This window comes from Nuphar pumila, chromosome 11 (genome assembly GCF_984573655.1).
Source record: "Nuphar pumila chromosome 11, dmNupPumi1.hap1.1, whole genome shotgun sequence".
NCBI classification, from domain to species: Eukaryota; Viridiplantae; Streptophyta; class Magnoliopsida; order Nymphaeales; family Nymphaeaceae; genus Nuphar; species Nuphar pumila.
In genome coordinates this window covers 106,611,726-106,625,610 of record NC_143259.1, presented here as the reverse complement: position 1 = coordinate 106,625,610, position 13,885 = coordinate 106,611,726, and the positions used below count along the sequence as shown (strand labels likewise).

At 38.7% G+C, this 13,885-nt stretch overlaps 1 protein-coding gene across 1 annotated transcript; it reads left to right on the top strand.

The window, feature by feature from the left end:
- The first annotated feature begins 1,361 nt into the window (after positions 1-1,361).
- Positions 1,362-5,341, top strand: LOC149822710 (phosphoglycerate kinase 3, cytosolic-like). The gene is made up of 6 exons (XM_089980002.1): positions 1,362-2,064; positions 3,567-3,644; positions 3,742-4,002; positions 4,266-4,583; positions 4,688-4,846; positions 5,004-5,341. The coding sequence occupies exons 1-6, from the start codon at positions 1,615-1,617 to the stop codon at positions 5,211-5,213; spliced, it is 1,476 nt and encodes a 491-aa protein (XP_089836128.1). The 5' UTR covers positions 1,362-1,614; the 3' UTR covers positions 5,214-5,341.
- Positions 5,342-13,885: the final 8,544 nt, after the last annotated feature.

The window sequence follows — 13,885 nt, the reverse complement described above, 5'->3', positions numbered from 1 at the left end:
TGAATATGTTTTGAACATTTTGTTTGGCTAAATCATGATCAACATTCGATTTTAGAACCAAATTTGTTCTAGTGATAGAAGAAACCAATTAAATGTAATAAATAAAAAGTTGGACAACATTTTGGTAACATTTTGAAATACACTTTTTTTCATTGTTGGACAGATTTATGAAAAAAGTCTATTGTTTCTAAAACAATGAAAAGGTTACAAAATTTTTGTCCGTTTAATGTAACCTGTTGATTTTACCTTCATGTATGCATAATAAAAACATAATGTTTCCCTTGATCATTACATATTTCCTCAAGTTAAAACACTACTGATCTTAATGAAACTACTAATGCCCTTAGTATTGAAGTAACTCTTGACAATCAAGGCAAATTTTTGCTTAATCCTTGCCAATCAAGGCAATTGACATTCTAATCTTTAGAAATAAGCCCTCAGAACTCGGGTGCCACCTGCAAATTTCTCAAAGTTTTCTCTTCAAAATCTCCTTAGTGCCAAGAAAAAGTTATTTGTGTTTGAAACCTAATTCCGAAAAGTTTTGATTGAAAAAAACTACTGCTCCTTAGGCTTTTAGTATTAGAACCAATGTACCCTCCATTGGCCAGCAAACACACACTATTTTTAGCTGTTTGTGATGATATTCAACCTAAAAAACCTTGGTTAAGATAGTATGGTTTATTCTATCAACTTGAAGACACTTACAAATGTATCCTTTGTTGCAGTAACAAACTTGGCTTTGTGATAGTTTTGTCATCATTTTAAATTTATGATGATAAGTTCCCACCATGAAGTCATCATAAGATCAAAATTAGATGTTCCATGTTTGATTTCATTGAGATTATACTTATGACTAGCTTGGTGAATACGCTTTTGTGAGCTAGGCTGCCAGGGAAAGTTTGTCGTCTCAACAGGAGAGGGAGATGATAGTGAGCCATGTTTCCAAGTAGGTTCCTTGTCATAAAAAAAAACAGGTCATTTTTTATGCAGCGATGTCGTATGCTTATCATGCAGCTCTTTTGCTAATGACCATCCATTTCAACATTTCTCAAGACAGGGCACCACACTCATATCGAGAAATGCCAAGATGGGTGGGTTTCAAATGAGTTGTTGCATGCCCAACATGCAGGGATGCTGCATATAATGTGTACAAAAAAAATCTGGCATAATTTCAATATATTGTAGTTTTATAATGTTTTCTGTCTTTATAATTTTCTCATTTTACATGTTTTGTAGATTTTATACTTTAAAATAGCATCAAAACATTTTTCAATATCTTTGTAATTTTCTTTTTTTATGAACACGAGATTTTCCCCTCCCAAACTTAGGGCCCATACCTAGACTTGTGACTGGTTCGCCCTTCAGCAAATCAAATCTATCACATTCCCAAGTACCAAAGCCCTACACTTGCAGGCAAACTAAAGTGAGAGAGAGAGAGAGAGTGCAAATTCTCTGCCCCTCCCCCAACGATAAGGAGGCAACCCAATCACTCTCCCCACATCCACACAGACCAAAACTCCCCCATCTCCCCTCATCCCCAACTCCCCATTCTTCCACCACTGCCACCACTTCCACCGGAGAGAAGCTTCCAGAATTTTCAGGGTCGAGTCGGCCATGGCCTCGGCAACTCTCTCCTCGCCTCGCATTGTGCTCAGGGCCGCCGCTGCCGCTTCCTCATCCTCCCCATCTTCCTCTCGCCCTTCCGCTTCCCTTCCGGTGCCCAAGGATGCCCTCCTCAGCGGCGGTCTCCGATCCTCCGCCCTCTCGCCGTCCTCCCTCCGCTTCTCTGCCTCTAATTCCGACTCCCTCGTCGCTGCCGTCCATGCTCAGACGGGATCCTCCGCCGGCCGGCCGGTGCGCGGCGTCGTATCGATGGCGAAGAAGAGCGTCGGCGACCTTTCCGCGGGTTATTTGAAGGGGAAGCGCGTCTTCGTCCGGGCCGACCTTAACGTTCCCTTGGACGAGAACCAGAACATCACAGACGATACCAGGATCAGGGCTGCGGTCCCCACCATCAAGCATTTGATCTCCAATGGTGCCAAGGTCATCCTATCCAGCCATCTGGTGAGTAATTGACTCTCCTCTCCTTTTCTTGTAAGGAAAAAGAATTCGGAATTGGAGCGTTCTTGTTGCTTTGATCTTTTCTCTTCGCTAGCGATTTTCCGCTTTTCAATTCCCCTGGTTGAGATTCGCAGTGTAAATTATGAATTGTTGGTCCTTTGCTTTCTCTGAAAGACCATAATTCTCTCTAGTGAATGTATCAACTAGCTAATCATATGTGAGCCCCTTTTCGGGCATATTCCTTCTTTTGTTCCTCATCCGCCACGGGGTATTAGCAGTCATTTCTAGCTGTTATTCCCCCTCCCAAGGGCAGGTTCTTTAGCGTTACTCACCTGGTTTTGCCACTGGAAGCACCACATTCTGTCAGACTTGGATGCTGCTATAATGGTGCATTTTACTTGGTGTGATTTAGTAGTCGCGATTCGCGATTCTTAATCTATCGGTTCTATAGTTAGCTGTTGCCATTTTTTCTTTTTCTCCTGACAATGTAATGTTGGTAGTGAGGAATATTCATACTTGTTGAAAACCCCTGGAGTTATGTATTGCATCCGCATTTGGCTCTTGCGATACAAGATATATGATTTCAATCTTCTTGTCCTTATGAATATTCATTCGGTAAAACATATTTCTGATGGGTCTGCTATTCATTGAATGCAATTGGAATATTCTTTTCTGCTTGTTGAACGATGAGTTGAGTTTTTGGTAATTTCTTCATTTTTTTCCTGTTCATGAGCTTGTTTTGTAGACCCTTGGGGGCATGCTGAGCAGTTTGCATTCGTATGTGGTGTAATTCGGTTTGTTATGTATAATTTTGAGTTGTGTGTGAAGTTTATATGAATTACTATTTGGAAACTTGAAATGCTAGTGGAGCAACTAAACCAACCGTAGAAGTACCATAATCTTGTGGTTTCATTCATAAAGTATCACATCTTTGCACTTGCCTGTGGTCAAAAGATATGGGGTTTGTGGTGCTGACTGCAAGTTGGAAAGTCAATTCTGCTATGAAATCCAAGGAAACAATGATCAGACTAGTGTGCTTGCCTTCTTGTTTAGATCATATTGTTCCTCTGTCAAATTTATCTTGGTTTGTCTTTTAAATCTGAAAAAAAATTCTTTGATTTTGGATGATATTTAATTGAATGCATTTTCATACATTTTGATTACCAGTAAGACTGATAATCTCCAAGGCATTGCTGTCAATTGATTTGTTTCAATATGGTAACAGGCAACCCCTCAAAAACTCAACAAGACGGAAAAAAATTATTTCTTTTTTTGTCTAAATGATTGTGCATCATCCACAGTTGTTTGTCTAAAGCTCATTGTCAGTGCATTTTGTGATGCTTTAGGACATTTTACCATTCAAACTTTCAGTCGGCATAACCAGAACTCACTGGCCTATGCTAGTCCATGCGGCTAATTGATGTGTCTTATGTGCATTGCTTCTTTGGCTTACCATTTATGCTGCAGATGGATACTGTATGAACTGACAAGCTTTCTGTGCTTAGGGACGTCCGAAAGGTGTCACACCAAAGTATAGCTTGAGCCCTCTTGTTCCTAGGTTATCTCAACTCCTTGGTATCACGGTATACCTCTTCACTTCTCCTGAGTTGTCACATGGCTGCTTGTTCACTGCATTCTTCTGGGAGTTTTAATTTTTGGGCTCATTGATGGAACAAGCAGGTTGTGAAGGCTGATGACTGTATCGGTGAAGCAGTTGAGAAACAGGTGGCTACACTCCCAGATGGAGGTGTTTTACTTCTTGAAAATGTCAGGTTCTACAAGGAGGAAGAGAAAAATGACCCGGAGTTTGCCAAGAAGTTAGCTTCACTTGCCGAGCTTTATGTAAATGATGCATTTGGGACTGCACATAGAGCACATGCTTCAACAGAGGGAGTGACAAAGTTTTTGAAGCCTTCTGTTTCTGGGTTTCTTTTGCAGAAGGTATATTTTGAACTTCTGTCATCCCCTGAGCATATTGTGTGTGTGTGTGTGTGTGTGTGTGTGCGCACGGGTGCACACACATACATGCTTGCGTACATTAAAAAGTTCTCAGTAAAGAGGGAGGAGGGAATACTGTCTGGTCTCGTATAGCAAGGCATTTAAAAGAAAAAGTGGGTACTTGTTTCATCTTTTTTTCGGATATAATTGTATTCTAATCAATTTGAAAAATTCTAATTCATGTATGAAGCATGGACTTGTTTCAGGAGCTGGATTATCTTGTTGGTGCTGTTTCAAATCCCAAGAGACCATTTGCCGCCATTGTTGGTGGGTCAAAGGTTTCATCCAAGATAGGAGTGATTGAGTCACTGTTGGAAAAGGTTGATATTCTTCTTCTTGGTGGAGGAATGATCTTCACTTTTTACAAGGCACAAGGTCTCTCAGTGGGATCATCTCTTGTGGAGGAGGATAAGCTTGATCTTGCAACAACACTTCTTGAGAAAGCAAAGGCGAAAGGGGTATCTCTTTTGTTGCCTACAGATGTTGTTATTGCTGACAAATTTGCTCCTGATGCCAACAGCAAGGTTTGTTGTTTGTTCTGCTTCTGGATCAGAGTTGATACATGCAACTAAACAAGAGAACCAACTGCGTCTAAAGTCATCTATTTGTTTCCTTTCTTGATGTTCAGATTGTTCCATCTTCCGGAATACCTGATGGTTGGATGGGACTTGATATTGGACCTGATTCCATCAAGACTTTCAGTGAAGCATTAGACACTACTCGGACAGTGATCTGGAATGGTCCCATGGGAGTGTTTGAGTTTGATAAGTTTGCAGTAGGAACTGAGGTATGCTGATTAATTATGGTGGCTAACATAATTGTGTGCACCTTTATCGTACTTCTTGGAATGCGATTGCAATGGCTGTCTTAAGCTTCCTCTCTAGTTTACTGTTTGATTAATTTATTAGTTCATTATTTGACGAGTGTCTTGCTTTTAAATTTAGGCCATTGCTAAGAAGCTTGCAGACCTTAGTCGGAAGGGTGCGACGACGATCATAGGTGGTGGAGACTCAGTCGCTGCAGTGGAGAAAGTAGGAGTTGCAGACAAGATGAGCCACATCTCAACGGGAGGTGGTGCTAGTTTGGAGCTCTTGGAAGGAAAGGTACTTCCTGGAGTTCTAGCTCTTGACGAGGCAGCGACCGTTACTGTCTGAGGCATTGAAAGGTAATGCAGAGAACAAGTGTTGTACCGGGCTGTCAATGCATCAATTCTTGTAGGGTGGATTGGAATAATGTGATCTCTAAATTCCTATTTTTGCTATCATATCGTATTTTTATGCTCCCCCTTGATACAACAATCATTCATAGATAATTTGTGTTTGCTTAGCTATAATCACCTGTAAAGTTGTGATTAGGATGAAATGATCTCTTATCTCGTCTTTAATATTGTGACGGCCAATCACACTTTATAAGCCTCACAGCAACAGAATGCGTGCGGGCCCCACTCAACATGCTGCCATGTGATTAGTCTGAAGACATAAGAGATGAGTTTAAGAGATCATTGGATCACATTCGCTAGATGTGTGAAAGTGGTAACAGGAGCCTCATCCCCTGGTCCACAAATACAGAATGAGACAAATTGTCAGGATAATGGTTATGCACAGAACAGGTCCACTCGTTGTGAACAGATCAGGTCCATTCATCAAAGTTCCTATCTCAAGCCACCTGAGCTTGTAGCCCAGAGGTGGCACCAAGGCCTTAATGGATGTTCCATGTTTTGAATTGGGCTCGAATCAATGTTTTAAAACAGTGACTCGATACTCGACTCTGTGCCTGACTGTAATTCGGCCGGGTCATGTTGACTTTTTTTTTTGTGAAAGGCAAGCTGGGGTTAGGCAGACCCCACCAATTATTATTCAAGGTACTAATGGGTCATGTGCTGGAGATGTGCATGGACCTCATTCCCACAGTTCTCAAGTGAGATGCATGGTAGAGATTTAATATAATTGATGATGGGTTATTTTAGGAAAGTGTAAGAATTTCAAGAAGCTTGAGAGAAGAATCTCAAAGAGAAATATTAACACTTTCTTCATTAGGTTCAAAAGAATGGGAGGCTACAACATAAAGGAGGCGCTCCTTTAGGATTACATAAGAAAATAAAAATAGTTGATCATAATGCTTAAGGCTATGTTATAAAACACATGTTGGTAAAATGCACAGTACATTCCTTAACACTCTCCCTCAAGCTTGAGACGATGATAACACGATCATCCCAAGCTTAAAAATAAATTGTTGGAATGTCCTTGAGGGAAAACTCTTTGTGAAACAAAGTGGTTCTAGTTTATGACAATGATATGATTTCTTCTAAATAGGCTCTATGGATGAAATGATAATTTATCTCAATATGCTTGGTTCTCTCATAAAATTATGTTTTTTTGATAATATGAATACCACTCTAATTGTTACAATATAAATTAGTAACATTCTCTATAATAACTTCCATACCCTACAATAACCATTTTAACCATGTAATTTTTGTTGTGACTTGGGCCATAATGTGATACTTGGCTTCCTCCGTGAATAAAGCAACTCTTTGTTTTTTTTTTTTATTTCTTCAAGATATTAAGAAGCCTCTCAAGAATATACAAAATCCAGTGGTAGAGTGGCGATCATAAGATACTCTCTTAAAATCTACATCACAATATACTTTAAAACTCTAATGTAGATGAAACAAAAAAGAATAGTGCATAATGCATTATGTTCTTAATGTATCTAACAATTCTTAGCACATATGCCAAGTGGGCCGACCTAGGTGCACTTATAAACTGGCTCACTACATGCACAACAAAGGTAATATCCAACTTGGAGATGATTAAATAAATCAAACTCCCTGCTAATTGCCTATACATTGTAGGATCATCGAGAAGTTCACCATATAAATGTTTTAGCTAGCAATTAGCTTTCATAGGGGTGTCCACCTGCTTCTTATCTTTTGCCAACCTTGCTTTACCTATCAACACAGATGCATACTTATGCTAAGCCGACAAATTCCCTCTATGAGAGGAAGCAACTTTTAACCCCAAGAAGCATTTCAACTTTGTTAAGTCTTTCATTTCAAAGTTTTCTGCCAACCTAGATTTTAAATTATCAATCATGATTATCATCATTCACAATTATCATATCAACATATAGTAAAAGTATACACTGTCCTTGAGTAGAGGATACTATAAATAATGTTAAATGATGAAAACCCTGTTTAAATCCTAATCTTATAACCTCATTGTTAAATTTATCAAACCAAGCTCTTGGATCTTGTTTCAACACATACATAACTTTCTTTAACTTGCACACTCTACCCTCGACCACTTTTTCAGGCAACTTCATGTATACTTTCTCTTCCAAATCACCACTTAAAAAATATATTTTTGATATCTAACTACCACAAGTCCCATCTTCTTACAACTGCAACTGCTGATAAGGTCTTGATTGTTGTCATATGAGCAAAATCTATCCTATACTGCTGAATATAACCCTTTACCACAAGTTTAGCCTTGTATCTTTTTATTAAACCATCATCTCTAGTCTTGATCTTTTATACCCATTCACTCAACCACATTCTTTCTCTATAAAAATTTGACTAATTCTCAAGCTTTCATTCTTTCCAATGCTTTCAACTCTTTAGACATGACCTAAAATTGAGGCTCCAATACAACTTCAACATAAGAATTTGACTCATTATAAGACAAAATCATGACTAAAAAAGCTTGATGAGTAGCATAAAAAAAATTCATAAGAAACAAAACCAGGAGAAATGAAAGGTATAGAGTTTCTATACACTTTTGAAATGGGAGAAGGTACAAGTGTTTGCTCACTAAAATCGGTCTGGGAAGCGTTTAGACTTGGCTCTGGCAGAGATTCATGTTCTTGATCATGCTGCTCAAGAAAAGGCTGAGAGAGGGGACACCTAATGTAACACTAGAGATTTTTGACATTTTTTTTTCAAATTTCACAAATAAACTTTTTTCATAACAAGCGGTTTAGGTCATAAAAACAGGTTCCAAGCATAGTGGATTTGCACACATATAAAAAATATCATTTCATTGGTAAGTTGCCAAAAGTTCACATATCGCCACTAAGGCAATTTATACACAAAAGAAATTTTTTAAAATAAATGTCAGAAATGTTCTAGATCCATCCTTGCAGGTTTGTAAGCTTTGCATGTCTGCCTCCATCCGCTTGCCTACTGCTGGGTACCTGAAAACCATTAAAAGTAGTAGGGTGAGATAACAACAGTCTCCATTGGCCTATCCCTCATCATGCCCTAGGGTAGTACAACAGTGTAATTAGCTAAAACAAAAAATTTTCCAATAAAAAACATCAGTCAAAGCGAACTCAGCCCACTCCTCTAAGGCCGCAAACGGCTTAATATATCCCAACTATACAACACTCAAAATACATGCAATGTTCTCCTAAATGTTATTTGTATTTAATTTCTATTGCACTTACATGAAGCTGAAACACAATCGAGGGCACAACTCCTCGATGTCACTATATGCTCTCCGGCCTAAAAGGGGGTGTATATTCAAACATACATTTTTGTGTATTTTAGACCTCAAGAGGACACAAAGTCGTTGGTACCAAGACTCGAACCTGGATCTAGTGTTACACACCACAACAAACAACGAAACAAAAATTCCTAATCAATGTGGTTGGGAACGGGTCTTCTTAGACCATATGATGAGCTTTTTCAGAACACCATCATCTCAGATTCACGTGGTTGTCTCCTACGCTCACATGGTGAAAGACAGGGTCCTTTAGACCATATGACGGGACCAACAAGCTCATCGCCATTTCAAATCTACGGGGAATGTGCAATCTTAGTGTGACTTCTTTATTTAATTTCAGTTATCAAGAAATATGCAAAAAAAACCATAGGGTACACTCCTTGATTTAAGAATAAATAGGGATGGCAGTGGACTGGGGGAAAGCGGGGCCCCGCCCCGCCTCGCCCCGTTTGGACCGGGGATGAAGGGTATGAAACGGGGATGGAGGCGGGGGTGGAGGATAAAATCCATCCCCGCCGCGGAGGCGGGGGCGGGGGTGGACGTGCACTTTTCCCCGCCCCGCCCCGTCCCCGCCACGATCCCCGCCTAATCCCCGCCCCGACCACTTTTCCCCGCAATATCCCTGCCCCGCCCCGCCTCATCCCCGTTTGGACCGGGGATGAAGGGTATGAAACGGGGATGGAGGCGGGGGTGGAGGATAAAATCCGTCCCCGCCGCGGAGGCGGGGCAGGGGTGGAAACCTTGTCCCCCGCCCCGCCCCACTGCCATCCCTATTTAAGAACCATTGCCGACAACAGCTCATATAAAGCCACACCAATCAAACTTGAGTTTGTCAACCATCGTATGCAAAAGCCTCTACTGCCATTCATGCAGCAAATACAATTGGGAAAACACTGGCATCCCAGGAACTTGTGCATCACAATGACAAACTAAGAATGCAAGTCTATGTATTAGTATACAAACTCGATTAGAACTACCCAGGGTCAACTAAACATTCTATTTTAGACAAATATGTTTTCAAGTCAATTGTAAATTAACAAAAAATTGAGGCCAAACTTTTTCTCAATAACCCTGGATGACATCCGATTTATCAAATAGATTGAAGCTCCCACGACCTTTGCCCATAACTTCTTCAACATCTCACTGTTAAACAATAAAGTTCTAGCGGTCTCTAGAATATGTTTATTTTTCTTTCTGCTACTCCATTTTGTTATGGAGCGATCTTTGATGCATCATAGTTTTTCTATTAAGAATTCACACATGTTATACCCCATATATTTTTCCCTGAATTTGAGGTAGAATCTTTATGTCAACTGAAAATTGAGTCTCAATATACATGTAATTTTTTTTCGAAAACATCAAATAATTCACTCTCAATTTTCATAAAATATATCTATGTATATCTGGTAAAGTCATTAATGAATGCCACAAAATACATGGACCCACTTTTTGATACCACTGAGACTGAGAATGAACCCCAAACATCTGAGTGAACAATCTCAAAAGTGCTATTATACTCAACTTCTCTAAGACTGAAAGGGAGAACATAACTTTTAGACAACTTACAACTCTCACAACACTTAACATCTCCAGAGACATTATAAGTACACATACTACCCGAGACCACCGAAGACAACATATATTGTAGCCTAGAACTAGACACATGACCAAGACATTAATGCTACAAAACTAAAGCTTCCAAAACTACAACACCCACACTTTGCATATCTATCCCATCAAAACTTTAATCTAAGTAGTCAAGAAAATATAAATGACATCGCCTATTCTCAGTCAAAATCTTTTTCCTAGACGATTGATCCTGCACAAAACAATAATCAAGAATAAAAACTGCATCACAGTTGAATTGAGTAAGTTGACAAACAGTTCATGGCAAAATGATAGACCAAAAAAACTTTAGATACATTGAATTTTTCATAATGATTGAAATTAGAAGTAATTAAGTCAACTTTAGATATATTCATAAGAGAGTCATTTGTAGTGCGAAAGGCACTACTACATGACCTACAATTAGTTAGTATAGACTCATCAAAGATTAAATGACATGACGCTCCTGAGTCTATCAACCAACCAGAACCAATACTAAGGATACCTACGTAAGCACAACTAGAGGTACTAGAAGTAGTTGAACTAGATAAGGCTGATAGTGGAAGAAGATATTGGACTTGCTATTGTCAGCTGATCGAGCATGAAAGACATAAAGGCCTGCATATCAAAGGAGGAAACAAAAACAACAAATATATTCTTATAATCATTCCCTACACTCCTCTCCTCCAAACTTGCTAGACATAGCAACACTTTCACCCATCTTTACACTCTTTCAACAAAGCCACTTGATTTGGATCAACATTGGGCTTCACACTAGTCCCATCAAGATACCCTCCCAATCCTTTTCCTTTAATCACTGCTACCATGAAATCAAACCAAAATGTATAGTTGGTTCCATCGATCATGAAATCAAACCAAAATGTATAGTTGGTCCCATCCAGTTTTACCCGAGTTAATTGTATAAGATCTCCCTTCTCTATTTCTCCTCACCCCAAATTTTAATACACGAGTACCTGCACAAAAATAACAAAACATGCAACAAACTGTGCAGTCCCAACAAACCAACACTAAATAGGGCTACTTTCCATATCACCGAAACCAAACTACTCCCATCTTTACCACTAGCACAAAATAATATGTTGTCCAAACACCCACAAAAGTTGATTTTCGTAACACTGTGACTCAGTCACCTCGATTCTCAATTCTTAACAAATGTAAAAGCAACATACATTCAACCCAAGCAACAGTGCTCATAACAAGTATTACTACAAAACCACAAAACTATGATCGACAACTTCAAAGTAACTCAGCCAACACAGAAAAATATTGCAACAGTCCAACTTCCATTATATTGACTAGTCTTAAACTTCAATGTTATTCACATACTCAAATATATTGTAAACACACAACCAAGCACAACAAAAATATAAGATACACACAAACTGTATTAAAGACATATTACCACAAACTGTATTAAAGACATATTACCATCCTTAAGAACAACTTGAAAACTTCAACAAAACTCCATTAAAGTAATGAGTAATCAACCCAGGCCACTTTCAGCAGCATGCTCACATAAAAATGACATCAAGCAGTGAAAACCCAACAAGAAACAACTACCGATAGTCTCAGAACCAACAAATATTATCAAATGGGAATCTATAACTCATAGAATCTGAAAATTCAAAGAAAATGCCCCAAAAATCAAAATCTTCTCTGATAATCCTGCTTTCTTATTCTTGAGACTCCAAAAATCACCATCTACCAGATTTTAGAAGTAAACTCCCAAAAAGCTCAACTTATCATACCTTTTGCTGATGTCAGCAAGGCTCAACTCCCGAGGCCAAAATGAAACATAAGTCTTCCTATTTGCTGAAGTCATGCTCCTCATTGATGCTAGCCAAGCTCTGATACCATTTCAGTAGCAATGAAAGTGCAAGAATTTCAAGAAGCTTGAGAGAAGAAGAAGCTTGACTGCTGATGCAGTCAAGGATGCATTGTAATCTACCATGAAAGGATCTCATCTAATGTTGAATGCTTGCAAAAACAACACCTTTGTAGATTCCTTCCCAATCATTAGAAAATCAGTTACGGCAACAACATAGGGTTAGTTCATCATGTTCTTGTGGAATCCTCTTTATGGCATAGTCTGTTAAATTGCATGGGAATTAATCTTACAAAAATTTCATTGGTTGCAAATAAGGCTAATAAATTAAAAGCACTTTATATTGATTAAAATTAATTAATTGGGGCTTTTAAGTTAATTAAAAAAATCAAATTTATGAGCATGAGGGAGTTGATGAATTTTAATAGACAAGCTGTCGTGAACACAAATCCAGTAATGAAAGTGCATTCGGAAGTGATCACTCCCTTTAAAAGTGAAAGAAAATAAATGAGTTAAACAGAAAGATACTTTTTAATTAAATGGATTTGTCACTAACGAGTTTTACTATTTCAAGGTTGGGTTATAGCACGTTCTCTTCATATGAAACTGGCAAATAAGTCTGGTAAATGAGCCTTTACTAACCGAGTAGAGGTCGTTCAATTTTTGTTTATCATTATGGTGAGCCGAGCTGAGCTTGATCTCATGGCGAGCATGAGTTAAACAAGTTGATTTTGAGTTAGCTTATTTACAAAAAGAAAAGAGTTAATATAATTTGGACTAAACCTATTGAGCAAAGTTAAAATCATCTCATTACAAAATAAAATGCATTGTTTCAAAGCTGTAAGCAATAAGTTTTAAATTTAAGCTTGCAAGCCAAACACTTCATAGATGTATGTTCTATAATACAAAATATATTTATTACTAGCTAACAAGCCTATATGATCCGACCCATAGTCAACCAATCACTCTTTGTGTTTGACTTATCGAGCCTATTTCACAAGTTTGAACGCACTCTTTACAAGCCAAACCATGAGTGATTCACAACGCTTCTTATCCTTACTCGCAAAATTAAATCCCATAATCCAATTAATTCTTAACAAATTAATATCCACCATTTGCCAAGAATAGGGATTACAGTAGACCAGGGTGGGGGACAAGGTCACCACCCCTGTCCCATCTCAAAATCCTACCCTCCATCCCTGCCTTTGTTTTGATTTTAACCTCCATCTTGGGTGGCTTGCCATATCTAAAGAAGGATGGGATATGGGGAGAGGGTGTTGTGTGTTCTCCCCGAAACACAAATTTGCATGTTCCGGTGTGTATGAAGGAATATCTTGGGACCCACAATAGGTCATATGCCAATGTTGCCCACGATGACTTTATAATAAAATAACATATAAAAAAGGTAGATATGCTTTTGACGGAAATGTCCTCTCATAAGATAGATATGATTGGACGAAAATGTCCTCCCGCTCCTTGTAAATAGATTTGCACATTCTGCCTTTGTTTTTAACTTGTGTTACAACACATGGCTGCCTTCTCGTTCCTGCCTTATGTTAGATAGAAAACTTTTCCGGGTTCATTCCTACCTCGTGGAGATAACTATAAATCAAACGACTAGTTCGATCATTGGTGGGCGTCATAGGGGGATTTGTCAGCCATCTCTTTTTACAGTCTTTTCTTCTTCTTTGTTTTCGTTAGGCAGTATGAAAAAAAGCAATGTCGCACAAACATTCCAACAAGTGCCATTAAAGCGTGGTGAGTACCTTTCCATATCATCATGCTATTGTTGAAGAACATATGTCATCGTGAGTGTCATTAAGGCATTGTTTTGTTATTGCACGTAGATTTTATCGTTTCGGCAGTTGGA

What these genes read in the sequence shown, in the direction of transcription:
- LOC149822710 (XM_089980002.1), top strand. Translation starts at nt 1,615, where the DNA reads ATGGCCTCGGCAACTCTCTCCTCGCCTCGCATTGTGCTCAGGGCCGCC. An exon ending in CTGGGTTTCTTTTGCAGAAG is followed by an intron (nt 4,003 to 4,265) that starts GTATATTTTGAA and finishes GACTTGTTTCAG; the next exon opens with GAGCTGGATTATCTTGTTGG. An exon ending in AGTTTGCAGTAGGAACTGAG is followed by an intron (nt 4,847 to 5,003) that starts GTATGCTGATTA and finishes TTTTAAATTTAG; the next exon opens with GCCATTGCTAAGAAGCTTGC.